The following is a 24,810-nucleotide window of genomic DNA, read 5'->3' on the forward strand; positions in this document are numbered from 1 at the left end:
CGATCTGCCCCCCTCGGGATCCGGGTCAGCAGTTTAAAACTAAGAAAGATAATCATCATGACGGCAAGTGAATGTACATCTATTTTTCCCAAGTTTTATACTTGCTGGCGTCCAAAGGCTAGAGCGATGACTAATCTGACAACGGCTGCCTTCCAACCCCGGATTGGATCCGACGTCTCCTTTCTACAATCTCTACAAACAATCTGCAACTCTTCATCAGGGTGATGATGCGCACTCGATCGATCTCTTTGATGACTATGTGACACGTTAAGCTCTTAGTGGCAACAGCATCATGTTCCAGTGTTCTCATTGCGACAAGTCATATCAAAGAAAGAGCCACTTGCTTCGGCACGAGGCGACACGTACGCTCCCCCAGCTAGGCAGCTCAGAGTAGAAGCAGGCTGACAAGCTTAGATACCGGGGCTTCGTCTTCGATATGTCCATTCTGTAACAAGGCATTCTTGAAACAGTAAGAGCTTCTATTCATGCTAAATAATACCAATGGTGATGACTTCCTCCTGACGTCGCCTAGGGAGGTTGCGCGAAGGCATAGTAAGCTATGCGCCAAAAAGTACAACCGACCCCCTCCGCCACCATCCAGACCGGGCCGAAAAAAACGCTCCTGTGATGAGTGCTCCTATGCGAAAACAGCATGTGACAAGCAGTCTCCATGTTCACGTTGTCAATCTCTGGGACGACAATGCTCTTTCGGAAGTGAGGCGTCTTCGCCTACAGACACTCCGTGCTTGACACCAGCGCCGCTCTCACCGACGCCCTCGCACACGTCTCTCACGAACAAGAGGCCCTTCTTCTTCCTGTCCCACTTCACAGACCCATCCGTGGTGAAGGATAAGCTTGCAATCGCAGAGACAGCAAGATGCTCCACCAAAAGGAACCTGGATGCCCTCAACCTTAACCTCGAAGATGCACTCAGCCCTTTCTACGCCATGCAGTCATTCATGAACTCTTTTGCACCTGTGGATATGTTCTTTCAACCCCCTTTTCCACTTGGGCAACATCATCCCATGGATTTCATGTCTGAAGGGGCGTTGTCTTCCCGGCTTGCAAAGCAACTCAACGACCTAATGGCAGACTTAGTGGAAACGTCAAACTCCATGGGCTTTGAAAGTGAAAGCCACCAGAAGCGACTTGATATATCCGATCTGGTTCCACTGTTTACGGCCCCTAATCTTTCGATTTTTATCTCTGCTTACTTCCAATCTCTCCACTGGCATTTGCCAATTGTCCATTTCCCTACATTCGACCCAGGAAATGTGTCAAATTTCCTTCTCATATCGATCTTTCTTGCCGGTGCAACATATGCAACTTCTCATGATGGGACTGTGCTGCCACTCGGGCTGCTTGATGTAGCTGAGGAGTACATCTTTCGGCGCATGGCGAATCTGTCGACGCCATCACTCAGTGACAATCATCCTTCCCAATTCTTTCCAGAGCTGGAAGTCGTGCAGGCAGCTCTGATTATTGAGATGCTTCAGTTCGGACAGGGAGGAATGCAGACAAGACGACGTATCCGAATCATGAGACATCCCTGCGTCATCTCTACGATACGATCACTGGGTATCTTTCAATTCAAGCGAAGTATGACTCCTCAGGTCTCTGATGAGCCTACTTGGAGACAACTCATTGCAGAAGAAGTTCTTGTACGGTATGTAGTCGCCATTGGCCATTATCGAAGTCATTTCATTGAGAATTTTCAGAGTATCCTGTTGGGCTTTCCTCGCGGATGGATTCCTTACGGTGTGCTTCAACAACCATCCCGCATTGTCAATCTTTGAGATGGACTGTGACTTCCCGTGGGACTCTGCGCTGTTCGAGGCTGAAAGCACGTCTGCATTCAATAAAATTGTTTCCTCGGCTGGCATGACACGCCCGCCACTTCCATCTTTGCGGCAATTTATCACTCGTTTGCTTGATACGGACATTGGCGACTTGATAACGTGGAGTCGGTCACTCGCGGCGGAGCATTTCCTGATGCTGATGTACGGTATGTAGATGCCAGGATAAACACTATGATCTGATTGTCTTGCTAAGAGTTGAGTTTAGCAATGCACTCCTTGGCATTTCAAGCGAGAACTGGCCTGCTTGGATGGATATCTCCCAACGCTATCAAGCTTGCTGCCGACAATTGGAAACGAATCTGGGATTCTATCGGCGATATTGCCGACAAGGAGAAGACACAAAGCCTCGGCTACCCCAAACATGCGGAAGAGCTTTGGTGGCTACTGAACGCCACGCTTGACCGCACCGGTGGTCGCGACAAGAGTCTGGGCTACTTAGACACCGCGGCTACTGACGACTTGGGCAAGCTGAACGAGTTCATCCAGAACGTTGCGACGGAAGAAAGGACACCATAGCGGTTGCCCATATTAATAATTACTCATATCATACAGTTATGTACAGTACATCATACAATCAAGCCACGTATTATCCAGCCGGAAACGCCTTGGCAGCCCTAGCCTTTATGCTCCAGTTCCAGACCAGTCATCCAATCTCCCCCATCTTACTCGCCCTTGTGCTTCAACTCGTCGCCCTTGGCTTTGCGATATGTGCCGCCCAATCGGTCCCAGAACGTGGTGAATTGACCATAATTGTAGTTGAAGTACAGATGGTGCAGCGTATGACACTCGGGTCCGTTGATTACTGCAGACCGAGAAAGGCATTCAGCGTCGTCTATTCGAGCTATTAGCGACCTATTCTGTGACATTTCACACCTAAAGGGGGAAGAAACACATACGGATAGCAAGGGTCCACATGGTGACGAAGACGAACAGCCCGATATACGCCCACTTCTGCAGCGGGAACAGCAACGGGAAAATGTGGTAGGGCAGGCTCTGGGCCCAGCCGTCCACGGGGTTGAACGCATAGCTGGCGTACGGGGTCGGCACGATCCACTTGTGGTGCTTCTTGTGCAGGAACCGGTAGATGGCCGGGTGGTGCTCCCATCGGTGGATCCAGTAGACGCCGGTGTCTGTGAAGAAGATGAAAAGTGGGTACTGGAGATAGGAGTATCCGGGGAAGGGCTCCTGGCTTGAGAAGTCGTACAGCTTGGACCATCCGCGGATCTCGAGCAGGAAGAACGGCACGGTGAGGATGGACATGATCGGCATGGCGATGAGACCCTGCTTGATCTCCTGTCGGATCTGCTGGTGCAGGATCCGTGGGTGTTTCATCAGGGACTTGTCAAATACGGTGTGGTACAGGATTGTGCTGCCGACGAGGTACATGACGAGGCCGAATACCCTGTTGCGCAGTGGCCATCCAGGTCAGTACATGGACGGGTGGTTTCTGATTTGACCGCAAAAGGGGGAAGACGTACCACATCAGGAAGAATAGTGACAGTGCCTGTCTGGGGAGGTAGTCACGCTTCCACTGGCTCCCATTGGCATATTGAGACGGTTTCAGCGGATAATAAAGGCCAATGTGCTGGTTGTAGAGCGACTGGCTCTCCATGGTCGCGTTGCCGGAGTACATCTCATAACTCGGAAGTACCGATGCGTAGATCCGATCGAAGACGAACGTGTCGAGGATGTCAAGAAGGACGTCCATGGTGACGGTTGGGTGGTTGCTGTTGTCGCTTTGCGGTTTTAGGGCTGGCTCAAACCAGGTAGGTGTGGTGGATGATGTTGGGCTTTATAGGACAGGATCTGTTTTGGGAAAACTCGTTCCTTGCAGACGCAGATGATATCATTAAGGTTGAAGCAACACGAGATCTCCTGCAGGTTTGGTCATACAGAGGTCCAGGGTACTTTGTATTTAAATACGGGGTATACCTACTTGCTATCCACACTCGGTGAATCCCTACACGGCGATTCCCTACCGCGGGAATTCCCTACTACGGGTGCCGGCTCTTCCAATCAGGCCACTGGCCTACCAACATTTTACTTTCGGGTCCAGGGGCCATGAAGTAGTGGCGTGATAATGATGTGCATTGTTTTGGCGGCATAGGATCAAACTATCCTTGATTAATGATAACACTAAAGGGGGTGCTTAACTCATGGGGTTAAGTGACTAGGCTGCGATCACATGTATATTTGGCTAGGAAATTCGAGGTACCTCGACTGCATGTATCCACTTGGCTTCAACAGTCGTAGCCTCGGCCTAATCTATCATATGAGAGACAAGCCATGCGGTTACACGGTGATAGTTACATTGATCAGTCGGTCTATATCCTTCTCATTGCGACGCATCTGCTCATCCCTTGAGAAAAGGGCTTGATAGGCATAACAGTATTATTTGTTTAGCCACGCAATTTAATACATCAAAGGGCAAGATGGCCGAGTGGTCTAAGGCGCTAGTTTTAGGAAATTCCGAAACACTAGTTCGAAAGAGCGTGGGTTCGAATCCCACTCTTGTCAAATCTTTTTGTTTGTCTGTCCTCGGAGCAGTTTTTGCCCACCAAGCCTTTCTACAACCACTTATGGATGTCGTTCTTCTTTTTCTTCTTGCTTGGAACTACCTCAAATGTCTTATCATACTTCTCATGAACCCTGTGCTTCATATTGAGCGTCCTGGTTGAGACGAGTATATGCTTCCTCGGGTAAACTATCCGTTTCCGGTGCCTCCCGAGCATGCCGCACAGCGAGACAAGCGCGAAAAACCCACCAAAATCCGAAAGGGCCAGAAAGGAAGCCACACCAGCCAGGCCAGATTCAATCAATCCCGCACTTCGCAACATCTCGATCCTCCTCCACTCCGCCTCTCTTCTCCCCTCCAATTTCACCTCAACCCCCCCCTCTCAAACCTCTCGTCAAAATGGGTGTCACCTTCGACAAGTGCGAGACTCGCCCGGCCAACATTGATGCCATCCTCAACGGCCTCGACAGATACAACCCGGAGACGACCACGGTATTCCAGGACTATGTCACCCAGCAGTGCGAGGACCGCACCTTCGATTGCTACGCCAACCTGGCCTTGCTGAAGCTGTAAGTGCGCTTTCATGAACCTGCTGTCAATCACCTGCCCCCTCTTTCCCGAGAACCAAGCGCTCCGACGCGAGGATAATAAGAATAAATGGTTTTTATATGATGAAGAAAACTTCATTTACAATCACGTTTCCTATTACCTGACACCCTATTATTGGGCATGTCGAGATCTCATTTCTCCTGAAAATAAAAGCCACTCAAGCTTCTATTGTCGCATACCACACCGACCTTCCTCCTTTGGCGATATATGTCATGGCTAATACGATCTCTCAAATTGTCTTGGACCCCGACAGCTACCAGTTCAACCCCCACCTCCTCCAGCCCGAGACCGTCACCAACGTCCTCGTCAAGGCTCTCACCGTCTTCCCCTCGCCCGCGTTCTCCCTCTGCCTTGCGTTGCTCCCCGCCCACACCCAGCCCTTCCAGTCCTCCAACCCCGAAGCCCAAGCCGCCGCTCAGACCTCCGACTTCGTTGAGTCCGTTCAGAAGCTTGCCCGCCTCTCCACCCTCCTGGAGTCCGCCCAGTACGCCCAGTTCTGGTCCACCCTGAACTCGGACGACCTGTACGCCGACTTGGTCGCCGACGTCGCCGGCTTCGAGGAGCTGGTCCGCATCCGCATCGCCGTCGAGGTCGGCAAGGCCTTCCGCGAGGTCAACGCCGAGGTTTTGGAGCAGTGGCTCGACCTCCGCAGCCGCGAGGCTCTCGAGAAGTTCGTCGCCGAGGTCTGCAGCTGGGAGGTCGACGGTGCCGTCATCAAGGTGCCCACCAACAAGGAGAACGAGGCCCGCAGCGAGGTCAAGAGCGAGCGCGTCGGTGTGGATATGTTCGGTCGTGTAATCCGCAGAGGGTTCGAGCAGGCCGCATGAGCGGAGAGTTCCTGATTAAATTCTTGAGGATTCAAAATCGGATATCTGTTTTACCCCTCAGATTAACCCGAACCCGCATTCATCGCGTCTTCCTTCTCGTTTTCCTCGTCCAACCGCATTTTTGTCATCCTTCCGATTCTTGCTAATAACTTTTTTTCACTTGTTCTTATTTCTTTTTTTCTGCCTTGAAAAATGTTACAGGACTCTCAGTTTTAGTCCTGTTGACCTATTTTCTAGGTCTCCTTTTCTATCCGCTTCTCTCCTCCGTTGATATGTGAATGATCCGGGAGAAGAGAGGGGAACAAAGAATAGGAGAGACAGGGCATTTGTCCGAACTTCAACCAATGACGTATGAGTCATGAAGCACCCCCTCAAAACAAGTCGATGACGAACTCCGGGAAGGGGATTGGGAGGAAAGAGAGAGAGAAAGAGAGAGAGAGAGAGAGAGAGAGAGAGATAGATAGACCAGCATGCGGGAAACAAGGGGAGAAAAGCGGGTTGGGAAGTCAGGAATCTGGCGCAAATTGGCGTTCTGAGTTTGCTTCGCTGCTTTTTATCATAATCGTCATCATCACCACGACCACCACCATCCTCATCCATTATGAATATGTCTCCCCCCCGCGTCGCAACGGTGTCAACCAAAGCATTCAGTCCTTAACCCAAAGATATCCCGTGAGTGTAGAGATGAATGGAAGAAGAAGCGAAAAAGAAAAGAGATTACTACGTTAATCATGTATATTGTAAGCCGGGATGTTGGCCCCCGACGATAATAAGAAATTGGGTAGAGGTATGTATAAACTTTTGTGATATTGATTGGAAAGCTCAAGAGGCGGTGTCTATGAACATGGTAGAGTGTATATAAGTAGTCATCATCAACGTCAAACATCGTGGGTCGAGCATTAGGTGTGTGTGTAGTAGAGGACTCAAGCCCTTTTCTCCCTCACTGGGGAAAGAGGAGGGACAACAGAAGTAGGTATGGATGTATCTATTTGGCAGCCTCCTCCCACTGCACACCGGCCCATTCCTCACGATAACCCACGACGCCCACTTCCTTCGGTCCACAGTCCCGGTTGCACACGGCCAGCATGATAGTACCCCACTCCATGCCAGCATCGCCCAGCCCGACGCCCTCCAAGCCGTCCTCAAGCACGCTGATCGCATGCGGCACGAGCTGAAACTCGAACACGCGCTCGCTCCCGCAGTACTCGCAGCGCGGGAGACGGCTGGAGACGGAGGCGCCGGCCGTGGCCGTCGCGACGTGCGCGTTGGCCGGCTTGTGCGCCAGGATCTCGTGCAGGCGCTTGCCGATCGCGTCCGTGTGCGAGTACAGCAACGGGTTGCCGCGGAACTGGTACCGGAGGATCTGCTCCGGGTTGTGCGCCAGCCGCGTCGAGAAGCGCATGAATGCTTTGTCGAGCTCCGACTCGAATGCGTCTTTCAGGTCCGCGCCGCCGCTACCGCCAGCGCTGTTGTCCTCCGTGTTGTCAATCGTCACGTTGTCTGGGATCGTGGGCGTCGAGGGCCGCGAGAGTGTCTCGTATTCGGCGTCCAGGTAGAATTGTGAGTACGGCGCTGGGAAGTCGGAGTCTGCAGGCCAGGGGGTCTGAGGGCCTGCGTTCTCTTCTGGCGGTGTTAGGGTTGGGTTTGATGTTGCTGCGGCGGCGGGAGGTGGTGGGGAGGAGACCCGGACTTTGTCGGCGAAGGAGTCCGAGAGTGTGTTCGCCGCGGTGGCGGTGGCGGCCGTTGTTGAGGATGATGGTGCTGCGGTGGTTGGTTTTGCGACTAGACCTGGAGATGGGGCGGGCGCGGCGAAGGGGTTGCTGTTGCTGTTGCTGTTGCTGGAGAATGGGTTGCTAGCGCCTGCACCTGCACCACCGGAGGAGAAGGGATTGGCGTTGGCGGAGACACTGCCGATCAGGGAGGAGGAACCGAACAGGCTTGCGCCGAGATCTGGTTTGGGGGCCTCGTTCTTTGGCTTCTCTTCTTCCTTCTTGGGCGCCTCGGTTGGGATCTCCTCGACTTCCTCCTTAGCAGGTCGGGGTTGTTCGCTCTTCAGCTTACGGGTAGCGCGCAGGGCTCTGATGCTACCAGGCTTGCGGTTGCAGGGTTTCCTGGGGCAGGCAAAGACGTACAGACGTCTTTCGTTGTCGGGGAAGTCATCCGGGAGGTCGCCGTGCAGTTCGAGAAGGAGGAGCATGGTCGAGTTGCAGACTTTGCATTTAGCGAATTCGCCGGGGGGCGGGGTAGCGTCGTCGAGCCAGGTCTGGGAAGTTCATGATGGTTAGCAAGCGTGATCTTGTAGCAGCCTCAAGAGGTCTGTAAGTGAGCGTACGTACCGGACGCCCTCCAAGGTGACTGATTGTGTCGTCTACAATCTCGTCTGCGGCGTAGCCCAGCAGCACGCCGGTCTCGGTGAAGTCCCCCTCATCGTCGAAAGAAGAGTCGCTGTCGTAAGGGTCCATGGTCAGAACGTCAACTTGGCTAGATTGAACTTGTATTTGATCAGAAACGATATGCGCGGCTGCAAAGAGGCAAAGCACTGGACTTCAAGCACAATGCGATTGAGTGTCTTGTACAGTATGAGGCCGAACAGCAACGCGGTGATTTTTCGGGCAGTTGAAAAAAGTAGAAAAGGCGATAAGCGATAGAGCCCCAGAATACACCATACCCGATAGGGCTTAGTGCCATATGGGTTGGCTCGATGCATCAGCTACCTACTACTTATTATTACGACTGCCATCGTCTCCCTCTCCTTCTTTTCCTTCTTCTCCTTCTTCTCATCCAGCATCCATCATTGCTTCTGTTTGAGTACAGGCTTCTCATCTCATTGTAATGGTCCATTGACTTCTTTGTTGTTGTGTAGCTTAGCGTGTCTAATTGTCTGCTCTCAGAGCACCTCAAGGGAGCCGGTCCCTAGTGGAAGCACGGAGCCCATCTACTTTGACCGATTAAGAATACTGCAATCATGAATCTGCTTCCTAAATCTTTATTCACCCATTGTCTCATGTATACTCACCTTATATACTATGTGTATCTCGCGTGTTTGATTCCTGGCGGCAATGCCGCTCTACAGAAGCCATTGAGCTCGCTCCAAGAGATAGCCCCAAAGAAAGTGGCGATTATCGGTATGACCACAAATCCTGGTAAACCAGGTCTTTGATGGCTGACACGTTAGACAGGAGCCGGAGCCGCCGGAGCATCGACTGCGTACTCTCTCCGCCAGTATGCAGATGCCCAGCATATCCCTATTAACATCACTGTCTTCGAGCGTTCCTCGTATATTGGTGGCCGCTCCACCACGGTCAATGTCTTCGATAACCCAATTTATCCGATTGAACTGGGTGCATCTATCTTTGTCAGCGTCAACTACAACCTCGTGAACGCATCCAGAGACTTGGGTCTGATTGCCCGAAGCGCCGACTATGCACGACCCAAAGAGACTGACGATACCATCGGCATCTGGGACGGCGAACAGATGGTATTCGTGTTCACAGACAGCTCTAGCTGGTGGAACCTCGCCAAGTTGCTCTGGCGCTACGGGATGGCGCCAGTCAACGCCTATCGTTTGATGAAGTCCACCGTCAATAAATTCCTGCAACTCTACGATGGACCCATGTTCCCATTCCAGTCGCTCACTCTCGCCACGCAGGCCGTCGGGCTCCTCGACACAACCGCCCTCCCCGGGCTGGACTACCTCAGACGCAACGGCATCTCGGACTTCTTCTCCCGCGAGATCATCCAAGCCAGCACACGCGTCAACTACGGGCAGAACCTGGGGCTAATTCACGGCCTCGAGACGATGGTCTGCCTGGCCACCGACGGCGCCATGGCCATTGAAGGCGGCAACTGGCAGATCTTCGACGGCATGCTCAAGGCCTCCGGGGCGGACGTGCGCATAAACCACACCGTCACATCGCTCAACTGGGCCGCAGATGACGATGACGCCCACAAAACCCCCCCTCATCCAACAACCCTAACATTCAAGCCCAACAACCCCTCCGCAGAACAAGTCGAAGACTACGACGAGATCGTCATCGCAGCCCCTTACCACTTCACCGAGCTCACCACCACCCGACCCCTGGAAACCACCCCCGACAAAATCCCCTTCGTAACCCTGCACGTAACCCTCTTCTCCTCCCCGCACCGCCTCTCCCCAGAACATTTCAACCTCCCCGGCCCCACCACCCCAGAAACGATCCTCACCACCTTGCCCCTGGATCTCGATGCCACCGTCGGCAAAGCCGAGAAGGGCGTCGGCCCCGCCAACTTCTGGAGCATCAGCACCCTCCGCACCGTGACTCCTCCTTCTCCTCTTGAAGAAGCCGACGGCGAGCAGCAGCAGGAGCAGCAACAGCACTACGTCTACAAGATCTTCTCCCCCGAGCGTCCAACCGCGGCCTTCATCCGCTCGATCCTTGGGCTCGCAGACCAGAAAGACAAGACAACGAGGAGCCCACCGTCCGGACATGGGACTTCCAATTCATCTATCGAGGACCTGCCCAGGGAGGACGTCAGCTGGTTTCATGAGAAGGTCTGGCGGCCGTATCCCTTCGTGTATCCGCGGGTGACGTTCGAGGAGGTGGAGCTGGCGCCTCATGTGTGGTATACGGGGGCCATCGAGAGTTTTATCTCGACGATGGAGACAAGTGCGTTGATGGGGAAGAATGTGGCGGCGTTGATGGTGAAGGGGTGGGAGGAGGAGAGGGAGAAGGCTGAGGCGGTATCGATGGTTGGGTCGATGGGGTTTAGGCAGTTTGAGGATGATGGTAGGGTTGAGTTGTAAGGGTATTCACCCAGAGCTGGAGATAATAGGGGTGGGAGTGGGAAAGATCACGAGATTATACTGCGGGACGGGATAAGAAATGCTTTACTGTAAGTGTCGAAGGAAGAGCGCAGTTATTGCTTAGGAGTATTACTACGGAAGGCAAGCAAGTAGAGAAGTTGAACTTCATATATTATTAACGTTGAGTTATCTGATACTAAACCCAATCAAGGCGGTTAAAGCCCTTCTGATTTCAACCACGAACTTTTCCGGTCCTGTTGAAGAAAGTGTTGAAGTAAGCCCTATCCCGGTGCTTATGTTTTTCGATTCATTCACACATGCTCTTGCATATCCATGTCCCATGACCCGCGTAAGGTTGAAAAAGCAGTCCTGTATAAAACCCCTGTATAAAACGACACACCCGGCTAGATGTTGAACTAGAAAACCAAAAATAAACTGAAAAAAGAAAGATGTGGTATCATATTGAAGGCTACCCCGGGGTGGCGATCACACTTAGACGGGGAGGGGGAAGGTGCTGGCCCACTGGGCGATCTCCTTGCGGAGCTCGAGGATCTCGGGCACGGTCTCGGAAGCGACCTTAGCCTTGAAGTCCTTGAGCTTGTTGGCGCCCTGGGGCAGCTCGCTTTGGACCTGCTTGCAGATGTTGATGGACTGATCAATGTAGCGGGCAATGCGCTTGAAGTCGTCCTCGGACATGCCACGAGTGGTCATGGCGGGGGCACCGATACGGATACCACAGGGGGTGAGAGCAGACTTGTCACCGGGGATGGAGTTCTTGTTGCAGGCAATGTTGATCTGCTCAAGGACAGCCTCAACACGAGCACCGTCGAGGCTCTTGGGGCGGAGGTCGACAAGAACCATGTGGCTGTCGGTACCGTCAGAGACGAGCTTGTGGCCCAGGGCCTTGAACTCGTTCTCCAGAGCCTTGGCGTTCTTGATGACCTGCTCCTGGTACTGCTTGAACTCAGGAGAGGCGGCCTGCTTGAGGGCCACGGCAAGGGCAGTGATGGTGTGGTTGTGGGGACCACCCTGGTGACCAGGGAAGACGGAGAAGTTGATGGGACCCTCAAGGTCGTACATGATGTCCTTGCCAGTCTTGGCGTCGGTGCTGCGGACACCCTTGCGGAAGAAGATCATGGCACCACGGGGACCACGGAGAGACTTGTGGGTGGTGGTGGTGACAACATCGGCGTACTCGAAGGGGGAGGGGATGACACCGGCAGCAATCAGACCGGAGATGTGGGCCATGTCGACGACAAGGTAGGCACCGACCTTGTCGGCAATCTTGCGCATGCGCTCATAGTCAATGAGACGGCAGTAGGCGGAGGTACCGGCGACCAAGATCTTGGGGCGGTAGAGCTCGGCGTTGGCCTCGAGGGTATCGTAGTCAATGATACCAGTCTCAAGGTTGACACGGTAGGGGAAAGTCTCGAAGTAGGTGGAGACAGCGGAGATCCTGCAAAAGTCAAAGTTAGCAAGTGGTTTCACATGGAAGGTTTTGAAGAACAATGAAGACGTACTTGCGAGCGGGAGTCTGGTAACCGTGACTCAAGTGACCACCGTGGGGAAGGTCGAGACCCATGAGGCGGTCGTGGGGGCGCATCAGAGCCTGGTAGACCTGCAGGTTGGCAGGGCTACCACTGAGGCACTGAACGTTGACACCCCACTTCTCGGAGTCGAGGTTGAAAGCCTTGAGGGCACGAGCCTGGCAAGTAAGCTCGATGGCATCAATGTGCTGGTTGCCACCATAGTAACGAGCACCGGGGTAACCCTCGGAGTACTTGTTGGACATGGGAGAACCAAGAGCATTGAAAACGGCGTGGGAGGTGAAGTTCTCCGAGGCGATCAGGACAATGGATTCACGCTGACGCTGGATCTCTTTTTCCTGCAGAATTGCATATTAGTATTGACATTGTTGATGAGCTATGCATAGTAGACTAAGGCAGGACGTACCATGATCTGGGCGATCTCAGGGTCGGTCTCGACGAGAGACTTCTCCATTTGCTGTAGCGATGAGTCAGTGATCTGGGGTCGACTCGTTCCAGAAACTTGAGGAATAACTTACCTCCCGGTGGGACTGGGAAAGGGCGTAGGTGGCCATTGTGTGTGATGTGAGGATGGAGGATAGGCAGAATAAGGAGGAAGAGAGGAAGGGGATGATAGGATGAGGAAGAAAAGAAAGAAAGAGAGAGGTTGGAAGGAAGAGCAGAAGGAAGAGAAGAAGTAGAAAAGAGGAAGAGGGAGAGAGAGAGGAATTGGCGGGGTGGGGGGGCGGCGGGCGGAAAGGGAAAAAGTTGCCTCAGGACCTTCTTCACCACCACTCATCGCAGCCCCGCTGTTGTTGGCAAAAGAAAAGAAGAAACGGAGGCGGTCGCAAGTCCGGGACGACATCGGAGCCGTACTGCGAAAACCCGCCGACTCCGTTAGTATTGCCTTTAGTTAGTCGCCGTTATTATTCATCGGCTTGCCTCCTTCCTTGGGATTTGGTTCAGTTACCGGGGATGATTGCGCATCACTTCCCTCTGATTGGTGCTCGAATACGATAGTACGAAAAGAATAAATTGTCTGGACTCTAAAAAACTGTTTTACCAAATAGAAAAAAGGTCCGCCAGTTAAAGCGACGTACGAGGTCTGACTCAGAGTCTCAGATATCCACCAGAGCTGAGAGCAAGCAAGCAAGCAAGCAAGCAGCAGCAGCAGCCTAGTTTTGACAGATGATGAAATCGAGCTACATAGTACTGTATGATGTTCCTAGAAAGACTGAAATCGGAATTTGAAACGTACAGACAAGGCTTACAGTTAGGGGAGAGAACCACTCATGAAGTATCAGAAAGCTTCATCAATTGTCCCCCCAGATTGATGAGTATACCCGCCTCCCGTAAACCGCAAAAAGAAATTCTTGAATTCTTGAATTTCCCCATGGTCGGGCACCGGTCCAAGATGACCTCAGAAGTCCTTCCTTGCAGGTCAATCCCATATAGAATCTATGGCTTTGCATCTCTCAATCTCATAGCCCAACGAGGACCGTGGGGGCCGAAGCGGGGTTGTCCAGCGTACATGGACAGCAGTCTCCAGCTGCAAGGTTCCTTGATAGCAATTTTTTTGAACCCACGCTCTGCCAATTGCATGCTAATTGCGCAGCGGTTGAACACGTCACCAAGCACGTAAAATGCAGGTAAGGGACAGGACGGCCAGAGCGGCATGTCCTCTCGAGCTGTCGCAATTATTGAACAACAGCAATGACGACTTATCGTCTTGAGATCTTTGCAGCTTCACGCAGAGTATGCGGGCCGTTTCATAGCTCACCGGTAATCGAGTAACAGCACACTGAGCCAGGTGACCATCTCAGAAGAAAACCAGGGACTCCATGAAGAACGCGCTACTTTGCAGTGTGTTGCCGCTACTGATACCAGCTTCTGATAGTACTCAATCCAAGAATCAACATGAACCGTACCTGGATGCTCCGGTGTGACCAAGGAAGACTGGCCATACCTGATTCCAGTCGCCTTTCAGAAAATGCGCCCTGCTCCGCTGGGTAATAACCGGGTTCACGGTATCTTACTCCATCACTGCTGATCATGTATCCAAATCTCCGTGCTCTCAAGATTCAGTGGTCTTTGATCTTCCCACGCTCCGAGGACTGGCTCTCCGGCCAAATTCAGAGATGACTGATTTGAGCTTGGCGATACGGTCTTCGAGCTCTTGGATCTCCATCTCTTGCTCTGCGACCGAGCGATCAACATCCGGTAAGCTTTCCACCACTGCCTGCGCCTTCTGAATTCGAATTTTGATCGAGCTGACCTCGGTCGGAAGGTCTTTGATATCAAGTGGAGGGGGTGCATTCGATCCCAAGGCTGCAAGTTCCGCAGACGCGGAAACCGGGCCAGGTCCTGCGGATGGGACAGTCACCAACACTCCAGGATGGCCGTGATTATCAGTTCCGGGTTGCGAGTGAGGCTGACCAGGAGCGCTGGTGAGTTGTCCGACGGAAGCCGAGCCTCCACCGGTATCCTCCGCGGCCCTGACGCCATTGCCAGCATTGCTGGGCGATGCGAGCAGGCGAAGCAGAAGACCGTGTAAAGGCGGGATGATGTCGAAAGTCTGCGGGGAAGGAAAAGGAACCGCCTGAGGCGTAAAGGGAGCGTCCTTCACGACGGGGGTCTCGGGCGCGGAGGTCGGTTTTGGTAAGGGCGTGAAGGCCGTCGGGGATCTGGACGCCATGATCGGAAGGGAGATTGGGGACGGCAAGAGGCGCTTTAGTCTTTTCCTGTGAGCAATCTGAGGAGTGACGAGAGTGAGTGGGAACTGGACAAGCCCGGCAGACTATGGGGCCCCTGATTTTCGGGTTGCTGGGTAATTGTTTAGGGAAGAGTCGGAACGCGCCCGTGGAGGTTTGTTGCGGGCGGATGAGAACGGCAGAGAGAACAAGATGAAGAAAGAGTTAAGTGACGTCGGGAAAAAACAACCCCAAAGCGTCACCGGGAAGAAAAAGGAAAAGCTGGAGGGCCCCTCCTCGGACCTCCCCCTCATCCAACCTCAAGCGATTGTTTTCACCGGCCAGCCTTTTACTCTCTCCACCTTCTCTTCCTCTTTCGTCCTTCTCTTTCTTCCTCTCTCTTGATTCTCTTTCCCATCACTCAAATTCTTATTCCCTTTTCCAAATCATTCAATTCGAAGTAAGTATTTGTTCTCAACTATACCCCAATCAGAATGCTTGGAACTATACATTGCCCGCTACGCTCTGCCTGCCCCGCCGTCGACTCTGCTAATCGCATGATCTCATTTAGCATTACTTCACCATGGTCAAGGTTGATCAGAAGGTCGCGCTGAGTAAGTCATCATCGAAAAAGTCCTTATTCGGTCCTTCGATCTAACACACTTGCTCAGTCGTTATCGATGGCTGGGGTGTCGCTGGCCCCGACTCCCGCAAGGATGGTGATGCTATCCTCGCCGCAGAGACGCCCTTCATGTCCGGCTTCGCTGAGGCCGACTCCAAGACTGCCCAGGGTTACACCGAGCTGGATGCGTCCTCTCTCGCCGTCGGATTGCCCGAGGGTCTCATGGGTAACAGTGAGGTGGGCCACTTGAACATCGGTGCTGGTCGTGTTGTCTGGCAGGACAGCGTTCGCATTGACCAGACCCTCAAGAAGGGTGAGCTCAACAAGATCGACAATATTGTTGCCTCCTTCAAGCGGGCTAAGGAGGGCAATGGCCGTCTGCACCTGTTGGGTCTGGTCTCGGACGGTGGTGTCCACTCCAACATCACTCACCTGGTCGGTCTGCTGAAGGTCGCCAAGGAGATGGAGATCCCCCAAGTCTTCATCCACTTCTTCGGTGATGGTCGCGATACCGACCCCAAGAGCGCTGCCAAGTACATGCAACAATTGCTTGATTCGACCAAGGAGATTGGCATCGGTGAGATCGCTACCGTTGTTGGCCGCTACTGGGCCATGGACCGCGATAAGCGCTGGGACCGTGTTGAGATCGCCATGAAGGGTATTGTCACCGGTGAGGGCGAGGACAGCGAGGACCCCGTCAAGACCATCAACGAGCGCTACGAGAAGAAGGAGACCGACGAGTTCCTGAAGCCTATCATTGTCGGTGGCAAGGACAGACGCGTTCAGGGTAAGATCCTTATTCAACATTTCCGAGACACGCTTAGACTTACTGACGGATAACGTGCGATAGACAACGACACCCTATTCTTCTTCAACTACCGCTCCGACCGTGTTCGTGAGATCACTCAGTTGTTGGGTGACTACGACCGCTCCCCTAAGGCCGATTTCCCCTACCCCAAGGACATCCACATCACCACCATGACCCAGTACAAGACCGACTACACCTTCCCCGTTGCTTTCCCTCCTCAGCACATGGGCAATGTGCTGGCTGAGTGGCTCAGCAAGAAGGACCTCAAGCAGTGCCACGTTGCCGAGACCGAGAAGTACGCCCACGTCACCTTCTTCTTCAACGGCGGTATCGAGAAGCAGTTCGAGGGTGAGGTACGCGACATGATCCCCTCGCCCAAGGTTGCCACCTACGACCTGGACCCCAAGATGAGCGCCAAGGAGGTTGGTGAGAAGATGGCTGAGCGCCTTGGTGAGGGCAGCTTCGAGTTTGTCATGAACAACTTCGCTCCCCCCGACATGGTCGGCCACACCGGTGTCTATGACGCTGCCATCCAGGGTGTTGCTGCCACTGATAAGGCCATCGGTGTCATCTACGAGGCCTGCAAGAAGAACGGTTACGTTTTGTTCATCACCGCTGATCACGGGTGAGTTGTGCTCGCAACCATGATCGTGACAATTAAGCTAAATCATTTTTATAGTAATGCTGAGGAGATGCTCAACGAGAAGGGTACCCCTAAGACCTCCCACACTACCAACAAGGTTCCTTTCATCATGGCCAACGCCCCCGAGGGCTGGAGCCTTGAGAAGGAGGACGGTGTCCTCGGTGATGTCGCTCCTACTATCCTGGCTGCTTTGGGCGTTGAGCAGCCCGAGGAGATGTCCGGACGCAGTCTTTTGGTTAAGGCATAGATTTAGCGTATAGAGTATATTTGAGGTTTCTAGATACGGCTATTTATGAAGCGATGAATATTAATGGAGCGCCCACGGGGCATCAAGCGAATCGTAGAGCGTCATAAATTGCACCTGTGAACGACTAGTTCTGACTAGACAAATGCCCAATGGATCCGATAGTGTTACTTCGAGCGGTCGGTATGGATTGCTCGTCCCTGTCCCCAGGGTGACGGGACCACTGATGGATCAATTGGTGAGAAGGCAGAAACCACAAAACTAAATCATTGCGAGGGTATCTAAAACCACATACTTCTCCCATCGACCGTAACAAATAGGTGGATAAAGACCCTATACTGTATCCCTTACCAGTTGTCTCGTCCCCTCGCTAGATCGGCTTATGCAACTATTTATGTTGCTTAGGTGTCAGCCATGACATCTCGAGGCCATCGACATCGCGGGTACAGTTGGCTTCGTCGAACTGAAGCACATTCCCCTGCCATGCTTCGGGAGCATCAACGCTGTCCATCGTCTAGATCGAACCCAATACATCTCCCATCACCAATCAAGCAGAAGCGGTGGCGGCCTGCTGCTGAATCTGTGTCTGGAACTGAACAATCTGCACGACCCATCAGATTACTTGTCACATCTTCGCCAACAACGGTCAAAGCTCACCTCGGTACGCTTCTTATCCGCTTTGTCCTGATTCTCCTTGATTTGCCCCTCGATCCGCTTACTGCAGCACATTCATTAGAACCTCCGTCTCTGATCGATCCACGTGTAGGGAACAAGAAGCCTACATTTCCTTTTCAATGAACTCCAGACGTCCATTGACAGCCATGACAGCCTCGGTCTTCTCTTGCTTCAACAGAACGGGGCCGACCAGCTTGTAGATATTGGAGTCATCATCGAGCGAGTCGAATTCCTTTTGCACACCCAGGTTCTCCTGTTGCTGGGACTCGAGCTTCTGGCGCGCATCGACAAGACCATCGAGTTCTGAGTGGGTGAGGGGTCCGTTAGCAAGCAGCTCTAAGCAAATGACGCGATGCGATGGGAGATCATAAGGGCGGGCGGAGTGGACGAGGGAGCTCCATGACATACCCGTCTGCAACTGCTGGAACTCGTCCGAGAGCGCCTGCATCTTCTTCTGAGCGTCCGCCATATTTACACGCGATTGATCTTTGATTCGTGAAATATGGAGGGGAGGGAGGATAAGGTAATTTGAGGGCGGGCGGCTCGGAGGGGCAAAATGATTGATGGGCCAGGCGGAGCGGCAGAAAACCAAAAAACGGGTAAACAAGCCAGTCATGGAGTGGTTGCCATCTCGACCTCTACTCTCTCTCTCTGTCTTGTTCATTCATTCCTGCTCAGATTGTTTTCTCTTCAGCACGATAGATTGCGGATAAACACAAACAATCAATCCACTTCACATTTTTCTCTATTCCTACTACCGTGAACGATCCGCATGCGAACTCCCCTCCAATCATCAATTTGAAGCCAACGCAACCAACCGCACCAGCCACTCACTCCGACTCGCTCTACTCTCTCCCCGCCTTTCGCTCTCCGTTCCTTGTCTATCCCCCCCCCCCTCCCCAAGCATCCCTACAATTACGTAGCGCCAAACAACAAAACGACACTCCCCCAAAAACCCCGCGCCCTCCACTTTGCCCCAAATCTTCCCAGCGATGAGCAACACCGACTTCCTCGGCCGGGCAATTGACACCGTCAAAAAGGCCATCGAGAACGACAATGAGGGCGAGTACGAGAAAGCCTACCAGCTGTACTACTCCGCACTGGAGCTGTTCATGCTGGCCCTGAAATGGGAGAAGAACCCCCGCTCCAAGGAGATGATCCGCGCAAAGACCGGCGAATATATGGACCGGGCCGAGAAACTCAAGAACCATCTCGCCTCGCAGGAGGGTCGCAAGAAGCCGAGTGCGGTGGGCGCCAATGGGAAAGTGGCGCAGGGGAGTGGGAAGGGAGGGTATGTTTTTTCCCCCCTAAACCCGCTGTACTGGGAGAGAAGGGGTGGTCGGGAGAGGGACGGGCGGAGTTGTACACATACACACTCTCGCTCGCTCGCTCGCTCTGCCTTTTACTAGTTTGTAGCTTGCTGTTTCTGTTGCTGGATTGGTACTGACACTCGTTTGCTCTCTTTGTATAGGAAAGAAGATGACGATGGTGAGGACGCCGATGCGAAGAAGTTGCGGTCCGCTCTGGCCGGAGCGATCTTGTCGGATAAGCCGAACGTCAAGTGGGAGGATGTCGCGGGTCTCGAGAGCGCGAAGGAGGCATTGAAGGAGGCGGTCATCTTGCCGATCAAATTTCCGCATTTGTTTACAGGGAAGAGACAACCGTGGAAGGGTATCTTGCTGTATGGGCCACCTGGTACGGGTAAATCGTATCTTGCCAAGGCGGTTGCGACGGAGGCGAACAGTACCTTCTTCAGTGTCAGCAGTAGTGACTTGGTGTCCAAGTGGATGGGTGAGAGTGAACGGTATGGATGCGCTCCCCAATTGTCGACGGTTCAAGATCTGGAGGCTAACTGTGCTTCTTCTCTTGCAGACTCGTGAAGCAGTTGTTCAACATGGCCCGAGAGAACAAGCCCGCCATTATCTTCATTGACGAAGTCGATGCCCTCTGCGGTCCTCGTGGAGAGGGCGAGTCCGAGGCGTCTCGCCGTATCAAGACCGAATTGCTCGTGCAGATGGACGGTGTCGGAAAGGATTCCAGGGGTGTCCTGATCCTAGGCGCAACCAACATTCCCTGGCAACTGGATGCTGCCATCCGTCGTCGTTTCCAACGGCGAGTGCATATCAGTCTTCCCGATATCAACGCCCGTATGAAGATGTTCATGCTGGCCGTCGGCTCCACGCCGTGTGAGATGACGCAGGCCGATTATCGGACCTTGGCTGAGATGAGCGAGGGCTACTCGGGCAGTGATATCAGTATTGCCGTACAAGATGCGCTGATGCAACCCATCCGAAAAATCCAAACCGCGACACACTACAAGAAGGTAACTTCCTCCCCCCTACATCTATCATATCGAACGCGCCCGACTAAATCGCAATTAGGTCATCCTCGACGGCGCGGAGAAGCTGACCCCGTGCTCGCCCGGCGACCAGGGCGCCATCGAAATGTCATGGACAAGCGTAGACGCAGAGAAGCTCTTGGAACCCCCACTTGTCCTCAAAGACTTCATCAAGGCTGTCCGCAACTCCAGACCAACCGTCAGCCAAGAGGATCTCCAAAGAAACTCCGAATGGACGCAAGAATTCGGCAGCGAGGGCGCATAAGCTGTTATGTTTTCATGCTTTCCGCCTTTAAACCCCCCCCCCCCCACATCTCCCTTTATATTTCTCCTAAACCATGATCCCACTATAGAGTCAAGCTTACATGAGCTTGCCCTTCTTCGTTGGCTTTGCAACTGAAACGCTGATTTGAACCTCTGATCTATTCTACTGACCCGAGTTGGATGAACGAAAGGAATGACCCGTGCTTTGTTTGCTCGCTATTTGTTTTCTATACATACACTTTCCACTACCTGTTTTTCTGCCCTATCTGTGCCCTTCGATGATGTCACTCTGCAAATCCTGCGACCCTTCTCACCATGACCTCGGTGTTAGGAGCTCTTTTCTGTTGTTTTTCACTTTTCTGATCTGAAACATGTGGCAAGGCGAGGCGTTACCCTGATGCTGTTACTTCGATTCGAGCTAAACTCTATTGTCTACGATCTATCATATCCCTTCCTTCTCCTTGGATGCCTCTAAAAGCATACCTCCCATTGTTTCCTTTCCACTAATGGTTTCAAATATCAAGAAAGCATTTTATCTAGCATTTCTCATGGATACTCAGATTTTTAATTCTAACCTTTGTTATTTCCAGAAGCGAATAGAGTCAGAAGTCAGTCGAAATCCAGCCCATAACGAACAAATCAGTACGGACATATATGCATTAGGCTGGAGGAGGATGTTCCGAGCTAAAGCACGCACCAACCAACAGCTCGGTACAGTCTAAGTGAGGTAAATGTAATGCAGTCCATGTACTCGATCAAAACACCAACCAGTTTGTCAACACCTATTCATCCATCCTATGGCAAAAGAAGGAGTAAAAAGCGCGTAAAGGGCAATAAACGCCAGGAGGGGACCACAAAAACTTCATGAGATTAAACACGTCGGGGAATCTATTCATCATCAAAGGTGCCAAAATTGGGGAGTTCAGCAAAAGCAAGGTGAACGTCAAGGCAGAGAGAACATGAGAAACGAAGTGTGAAGCAACAAAACGCTTGAACGAGCGGTGAGACAACAAGAGCTACGCCAGAAGACCCAGGTGCGAGCTAAGCAAAAGACAAGAAACAAAAAGGGTTCTATGCAAAGATTCTACCGGAAGGTAGCGAGCGAGCGAGCGGGCTAGCTAGCCTGTCTTCAGTATCTGTTTGAAGACTCCCTTCGCTTCATGACATCGTTCTTAGCCCGTCGCAATCCTTCGCCGATCTTCTTTGTCTTCTTCCATTCTTGGCTCATGCGTTGCATGCGCACGATGGCCTTGACCATGGAGATGGCGGTCTTGAGCTTCGCCTGGGGGGTTCGAAGGGCGGTGCGGTCCCGGGGTTTGACGCCCATGTCGGAGATCATGCGGAGGTCGGCTTCGTTGCTAAAATGAAGAAGATCACCAAGTTAGTTATTTGCAGAGTTCGGAAAAGCGTGGATATGTGAAAAGTGTATACGAACCATGCAACCCGGACGCGCTCGCCCAGCTCCATCAACCCCTTACTCCAAGCCAAATCGCGACGGAACTTCTCCTCTCGCTTCAGACGAGCACGGAGCCAGATGATTTCTTTGCCAAGACCAAGAATCTCCTTATCGTGCCGGGTCTTGCTGTCGGTCCTGGTTCCCAGCTTCTCGACAAGCTGGTCGTAACGATCCTGCAGAGCCTCGAGTTCCTTGAGAGATGTCTCGGCTTTACGCGCGCAGAATGACCGCTCGTCGCGGATTCGGCGCATTTGGGTTTTGAGCTCGTTCAGGCGGGAGTCACGCTCCGATACCTTGAGGGCGAGAGACTCAGCCTCGAGAGTGGATGACTTGAGTAGTTCGTGGAGGTCACGCTGGTCTTCTTCTCTCATTACTGCCCGCTCGAGGTCGCGGTTCTTCTGCTTCACTTCTCTTAGTGTTCGGTGTGCTTCGGACAATTGCTTCCGCATGCTGCGGAGTTCGTCATGGAGCTTGTTTGAGGGAGAAGACGAGGGTGATTGAGTTTCGAACTTCTTCATCAAGGACTCATGAAGTTCCCTCTCGAGCTCGGCAATTCGTGCCTTGTAGGCGCGCACAGACGACTTCTGCTCAGCCTCCCGTTGGAGAAGGATCTTCTCGCGCTTCCGTGCTTCATCAAGGCCATGACGAAGCATCGACAGGTCTGCGTTGGCGGTTGAATGCTCAGGCTCGGATGGCGGGTGCTCCTGGAGAAGTGTTTCCAGTTCCTGGATACGTCTCTCGTAGCGTTGTACCTTGCTTTTGGCAAGAGCAAGTTCACGTTCTCTGCCACCAGATGTCGTGTGGAGTTTATCTTGAAGTTGGTCAATTTCAGATGAAAGACGGTTCTCTTCCAGCGTTGCACGCTCAACTTCAGTGCTGAGTTGCTTCTCCAGTGTCTCCTTCGCCTCAAGTAGAGACGATCTGTCTTCTTTGAGCCTTTTGAGCTCGCCTTCGAGACGCAAAGTGGACTTTCGAAGCTCGATCTTTTCTTTGTCAAAGCGTGTCGTGTCAGCCTGGTTTTGCATTTGATCGAGTTGGCTCTGAAGCTCATCACGTTCGGCCTCAATCTCAGCAACCGAAGCACGCACATCATGTAATTCTACATGAGCATTGGCAAGCTGATCTCGAAGCCTTTGCTTCTCCGTGATAAGCTTCTGCAGTTGACTATCTTGATCGAAAGCTCCTTTCTGTGTGCGACCTTTGGTATATTCCTGTTCTTCCAAGTTTGCTTGCAGGACCACGATTTCGTCCTCCAACGCTTGAACCTTTTCTTTCAAGGTTGTCTCTGCGCGTCGTGCAAGTCTCAGATCTTCCCTGGCAGACATAAGCTCATTTCTCTGTTCGTCAATGATCTCTCGCTTCGATGTCAAGTCATCGTTCAATTCCTTGACCTGTCGACTCAGAACAGCCTCCGAATTGAAGTGTCGCGTCTTCTCGCTGTCGATGACTTCTTGAAGCTTCATCTCCTTGCCGGACAGAGTGTGCTCCAGTTGCTCAAGCTTCTCAATTGTACGCTTGAAGCCAGCCGCCTGGTCTTCTGCCCTGTCCTTCTGTAGTTGCATTGTTCGCCTCGCGCTTTCCCATCTATCCTGTTCGAGGGCAAACTGCCCCTCTTTATCTTCGATCTCATGATGAAGAGCCTCGATCTCTTCTTGCAGCCTCTCGACTTCTTCCTTATACTGGGCGCGGATGGTAGTCGCTTCGTCCAGCGCACGATGCCTTTCCTCCTCGACCGCCTTTTGTAGCTCACGAACCTTGTTTTGTGCGTTGGCCAAGTCATGCTGTAAACCGCCAGATTCATCGGTCAGGGCATGGTGTCGAGTTTGTAGTAACTCTTTCTCGTCGGACTTTCTCTGGATTTCGTCAAGGGCTTTCTGCAACTGGGCTGCCATATTATCACGCTCCTGCCGAGAAAGGTCACGGTCGCGTCTCGCCTGAGCGATATCATCATGGACTCTTCGCTCCTGGTCATCTGAGCTTCGCTGGACCTGCCGGTACTGCTCCTCGAGTCGGTCCTCATTTCGGGACTTGTTGTCAAGTTCTTTCTTGAGCGTGCTGTTCTCCTGCTGAATGGCCCGCAGCTCCTCCTCAAGCTTGTTCGCCTTCTCTTCGAGCTGGCGAGTTAACCCGCTTGTGCTGATGGATTTGTTCGCCATTTCGTCATGCAGTTCCTGGAGGTCGTGTTGGGCCTGCTCCTTCTCCTTGACGGCCTCGAGCCTAGCATCTCTCGCATCTCTCGCTTCCTGTTTCGCCTGGTCCAGGGAGTTTTGCAATTCTTCCATCTGCTCTTTTGCACGATGGAGTTCTGCTTCCAGCTCAGAGAGTGCATCGCGCTCCTGGCTATCTCGGTCCTTCAATTCCTCTATCTCCTCGTCGCGTTCGTCGATAGTGCGATCCTTCTGCCTTAGCGACGCCTCAAGGTCCTCGATCTCATCTCGAAGTTTCTCCATTTCTCGTGATTGTTTGTCCTTTATGTCTCGCAGCTCATCTGCAAGCTCCCTTACTTGGTTGTCCCTCGCTTCCACCTCCTCCCTCATCAAGTCCATCTCGCGTTGTATTGTGTCGTCCGACCGTCTTCTCCGTGCCTTTTCCTTGAGCTCTTGAAATTCAATACGATGGGATTCAAGCTCGCGTTCGGCCTGTTGGAGGTTCTTTTTGTATCGTGAAATGTCGCGTTGCATGGTCAATTTCGAGACTTTGAGTTCGGTGTTCTCCTTGAGCGCTGCTTGGTTATATGAGGGACCCGCCTTCTCCAGCTGTTCTTGTAAAAAATGGATCTTCAGTTTTAATCCGAAGTTGTCCTTCTCGAGTTGATCAATCATCTAAGAAAGGTCAGTGAACGTTCCGTTTGCAAAAGATAGCGCGTTTTGTATTTGAGACGCGGGGAATTACCTTTTCTTGTTCCTTCAACGACATCATGTTCTGGCCGTCCATGCCTCCTTCCCTAGATA

General features: G+C 52.6%; 12 protein-coding genes and 1 non-coding gene across 13 annotated transcripts; 6 read left to right on the plus strand and 7 right to left on the minus strand.

The window, feature by feature from the left end:
• Positions 1-205: 205 nt before the first annotated feature.
• BO97DRAFT_393324 (uncharacterized protein) lies at positions 206-2,375 on the plus strand (the record flags this gene model as incomplete). Its single annotated transcript, XM_025693919.1, has 5 exons — positions 206-362; positions 415-469; positions 533-1,666; positions 1,719-2,005; positions 2,065-2,375. Exons 1-5 carry the CDS (start codon positions 293-295, stop codon positions 2,373-2,375), a joined length of 1,857 nt encoding a protein of 618 aa, XP_025549997.1. The 5' UTR covers positions 206-292.
• A 112-nt stretch (positions 2,376-2,487) lies between these two features.
• On the minus strand, positions 2,488-3,738 carry BO97DRAFT_406624 (sterol desaturase family protein). The gene is made up of 3 exons (XM_025695449.1): positions 3,338-3,738; positions 2,756-3,261; positions 2,488-2,691 (listed from the first exon to the last, which is right to left on the minus strand). The coding sequence occupies exons 1-3, from the start codon at positions 3,565-3,567 to the stop codon at positions 2,522-2,524; spliced, it is 906 nt and encodes a 301-aa protein (XP_025549998.1). The 5' UTR covers positions 3,568-3,738; the 3' UTR covers positions 2,488-2,521.
• Positions 3,739-4,285: 547 nt separating this feature from the next.
• On the plus strand, positions 4,286-4,376 carry BO97DRAFT_t183. Its single transcript has one exon. It is a non-coding gene; the product is annotated as a tRNA-Leu (tRNA).
• Positions 4,332-4,849, minus strand: BO97DRAFT_114756 (uncharacterized protein). Its single transcript, XM_025689931.1, has one exon. The coding sequence runs from the start codon at positions 4,694-4,696 to the stop codon at positions 4,427-4,429; it is 270 nt and encodes an 89-aa protein (XP_025549999.1). The 5' UTR covers positions 4,697-4,849; the 3' UTR covers positions 4,332-4,426.
• On the plus strand, positions 4,656-5,908 carry BO97DRAFT_114747 (CSN8/PSMD8/EIF3K family protein). Its single transcript, XM_025689929.1, has 2 exons — positions 4,656-4,943; positions 5,237-5,908. Exons 1-2 carry the CDS (start codon positions 4,774-4,776, stop codon positions 5,808-5,810), a joined length of 744 nt encoding a protein of 247 aa, XP_025550000.1. The 5' UTR covers positions 4,656-4,773; the 3' UTR covers positions 5,811-5,908.
• Positions 5,909-6,533, minus strand: BO97DRAFT_114748 (uncharacterized protein). Its single transcript, XM_025689930.1, has one exon. It carries the CDS (start codon positions 6,408-6,410, stop codon positions 6,006-6,008), a length of 405 nt encoding a protein of 134 aa, XP_025550001.1. The 5' UTR covers positions 6,411-6,533; the 3' UTR covers positions 5,909-6,005.
• A 119-nt stretch (positions 6,534-6,652) lies between these two features.
• Positions 6,653-8,401, minus strand: BO97DRAFT_371738 (small subunit rRNA maturation protein TSR4). Its single transcript, XM_025692837.1, has 2 exons — positions 8,147-8,401; positions 6,653-8,073 (listed from the first exon to the last, which is right to left on the minus strand). The coding sequence occupies exons 1-2, from the start codon at positions 8,270-8,272 to the stop codon at positions 6,796-6,798; spliced, it is 1,404 nt and encodes a 467-aa protein (XP_025550002.1). The 5' UTR covers positions 8,273-8,401; the 3' UTR covers positions 6,653-6,795.
• Positions 8,402-8,562: 161 nt separating this feature from the next.
• Positions 8,563-10,667, plus strand: BO97DRAFT_444336 (putative prenylcysteine lyase). Its single transcript, XM_025698449.1, has 2 exons — positions 8,563-8,935; positions 8,990-10,667. The coding sequence occupies exons 1-2, from the start codon at positions 8,776-8,778 to the stop codon at positions 10,591-10,593; spliced, it is 1,764 nt and encodes a 587-aa protein (XP_025550003.1). The 5' UTR covers positions 8,563-8,775; the 3' UTR covers positions 10,594-10,667.
• A 92-nt stretch (positions 10,668-10,759) lies between these two features.
• Positions 10,760-12,827, minus strand: BO97DRAFT_393337 (glycine hydroxymethyltransferase SHM2). The gene is made up of 4 exons (XM_025693920.1): positions 12,659-12,827; positions 12,547-12,597; positions 12,114-12,478; positions 10,760-12,049 (listed from the first exon to the last, which is right to left on the minus strand). The coding sequence occupies exons 1-4, from the start codon at positions 12,692-12,694 to the stop codon at positions 11,086-11,088; spliced, it is 1,416 nt and encodes a 471-aa protein (XP_025550004.1). The 5' UTR covers positions 12,695-12,827; the 3' UTR covers positions 10,760-11,085.
• A 1,150-nt stretch (positions 12,828-13,977) lies between these two features.
• BO97DRAFT_114787 (RNA polymerase II mediator complex middle subunit MED9) lies at positions 13,978-15,056 on the minus strand. The gene has a single exon (XM_025689932.1). It carries the CDS (start codon positions 14,812-14,814, stop codon positions 14,194-14,196), a length of 621 nt encoding a protein of 206 aa, XP_025550005.1. The 5' UTR covers positions 14,815-15,056; the 3' UTR covers positions 13,978-14,193.
• A 46-nt stretch (positions 15,057-15,102) lies between these two features.
• BO97DRAFT_444339 (2,3-bisphosphoglycerate-independent phosphoglycerate mutase) lies at positions 15,103-17,226 on the plus strand. The gene is made up of 5 exons (XM_025698450.1): positions 15,103-15,269; positions 15,381-15,423; positions 15,481-16,218; positions 16,282-16,864; positions 16,919-17,226. Exons 2-5 carry the CDS (start codon positions 15,393-15,395, stop codon positions 17,127-17,129), a joined length of 1,563 nt encoding a protein of 520 aa, XP_025550006.1. The 5' UTR covers positions 15,103-15,269; positions 15,381-15,392; the 3' UTR covers positions 17,130-17,226.
• A 518-nt stretch (positions 17,227-17,744) lies between these two features.
• On the minus strand, positions 17,745-18,270 carry BO97DRAFT_348363 (tubulin-binding prefolding complex subunit YKE2; the record flags this gene model as incomplete). The annotated part of the gene is made up of 3 exons (XM_025691884.1): positions 17,745-17,844; positions 17,909-18,104; positions 18,210-18,270. The coding sequence occupies 3 exons, from the start codon at positions 18,268-18,270 to the stop codon at positions 17,745-17,747; spliced, it is 357 nt and encodes a 118-aa protein (XP_025550007.1).
• Positions 18,271-18,727: 457 nt separating this feature from the next.
• Positions 18,728-20,449, plus strand: BO97DRAFT_444340 (AAA family ATPase VPS4). The gene is made up of 4 exons (XM_025698451.1): positions 18,728-19,092; positions 19,273-19,605; positions 19,674-20,124; positions 20,183-20,449. The coding sequence occupies exons 1-4, from the start codon at positions 18,794-18,796 to the stop codon at positions 20,402-20,404; spliced, it is 1,305 nt and encodes a 434-aa protein (XP_025550008.1). The 5' UTR covers positions 18,728-18,793; the 3' UTR covers positions 20,405-20,449.
• Positions 20,450-24,810: the final 4,361 nt, after the last annotated feature.

This window comes from Aspergillus homomorphus (assembly GCF_003184865.1).
Source record: "Aspergillus homomorphus CBS 101889 unplaced genomic scaffold BO97scaffold_26, whole genome shotgun sequence".
Lineage (NCBI taxonomy): Eukaryota > Fungi > Ascomycota > Eurotiomycetes > Eurotiales > Aspergillaceae > Aspergillus > Aspergillus homomorphus.

Coding starts and splice junctions, on each gene's coding strand:
- BO97DRAFT_114747 (XM_025689929.1), top strand. CDS start 4,774: ATGGGTGTCACCTTCGACAAGTGCGAGACTCGCCCGGCCAACATTGAT. Junction 4,944..5,236: donor AACCTGGCCTTGCTGAAGCT/GTAAGTGCGCTT, acceptor GGACCCCGACAG/CTACCAGTTCAACCCCCACC.
- BO97DRAFT_371738 (XM_025692837.1), bottom strand. CDS start 8,272: ATGGACCCTTACGACAGCGACTCTTCTTTCGACGATGAGGGGGACTTC. Junction 8,074..8,146: donor GTCACCTTGGAGGGCGTCCG/GTACGTACGCTC, acceptor TGAACTTCCCAG/ACCTGGCTCGACGACGCTAC.
- BO97DRAFT_114756 (XM_025689931.1), bottom strand. CDS start 4,696: ATGTTGCGAAGTGCGGGATTGATTGAATCTGGCCTGGCTGGTGTGGCT.
- BO97DRAFT_114748 (XM_025689930.1), bottom strand. CDS start 6,410: ATGGATGAGGATGGTGGTGGTCGTGGTGATGATGACGATTATGATAAA.
- BO97DRAFT_406624 (XM_025695449.1), bottom strand. CDS start 3,567: ATGGACGTCCTTCTTGACATCCTCGACACGTTCGTCTTCGATCGGATC. Junction 3,262..3,337: donor TCACTATTCTTCCTGATGTG/GTACGTCTTCCC, acceptor ACTGCGCAACAG/GGTATTCGGCCTCGTCATGT. Junction 2,692..2,755: donor CATGTGGACCCTTGCTATCC/GTATGTGTTTCT, acceptor TAGCTCGAATAG/ACGACGCTGAATGCCTTTCT.
- BO97DRAFT_393337 (XM_025693920.1), bottom strand. CDS start 12,694: ATGGCCACCTACGCCCTTTCCCAGTCCCACCGGGAG. Junction 12,479..12,546: donor CTGAGATCGCCCAGATCATG/GTACGTCCTGCC, acceptor GCAATTCTGCAG/GAAAAAGAGATCCAGCGTCA. Junction 12,050..12,113: donor TACCAGACTCCCGCTCGCAA/GTACGTCTTCAT, acceptor TGACTTTTGCAG/GATCTCCGCTGTCTCCACCT.
- BO97DRAFT_444339 (XM_025698450.1), top strand. CDS start 15,393: ATGGTCAAGGTTGATCAGAAGGTCGCGCTGA. Junction 16,219..16,281: donor CAAGGACAGACGCGTTCAGG/GTAAGATCCTTA, acceptor AACGTGCGATAG/ACAACGACACCCTATTCTTC. Junction 16,865..16,918: donor TTCATCACCGCTGATCACGG/GTGAGTTGTGCT, acceptor TCATTTTTATAG/TAATGCTGAGGAGATGCTCA.
- BO97DRAFT_444340 (XM_025698451.1), top strand. CDS start 18,794: ATGAGCAACACCGACTTCCTCGGCCGGGCAATTGACACCGTCAAAAAG. Junction 19,606..19,673: donor TGGATGGGTGAGAGTGAACG/GTATGGATGCGC, acceptor CTTCTCTTGCAG/ACTCGTGAAGCAGTTGTTCA. Junction 20,125..20,182: donor CCGCGACACACTACAAGAAG/GTAACTTCCTCC, acceptor AATCGCAATTAG/GTCATCCTCGACGGCGCGGA.
- BO97DRAFT_114787 (XM_025689932.1), bottom strand. CDS start 14,814: ATGGCGTCCAGATCCCCGACGGCCTTCACGCCCTTACCAAAACCGACC.
- BO97DRAFT_444336 (XM_025698449.1), top strand. CDS start 8,776: ATGAATCTGCTTCCTAAATCTTTATTCACCCATTGTCTCATGTATACT. Junction 8,936..8,989: donor AAAGAAAGTGGCGATTATCG/GTATGACCACAA, acceptor CACGTTAGACAG/GAGCCGGAGCCGCCGGAGCA.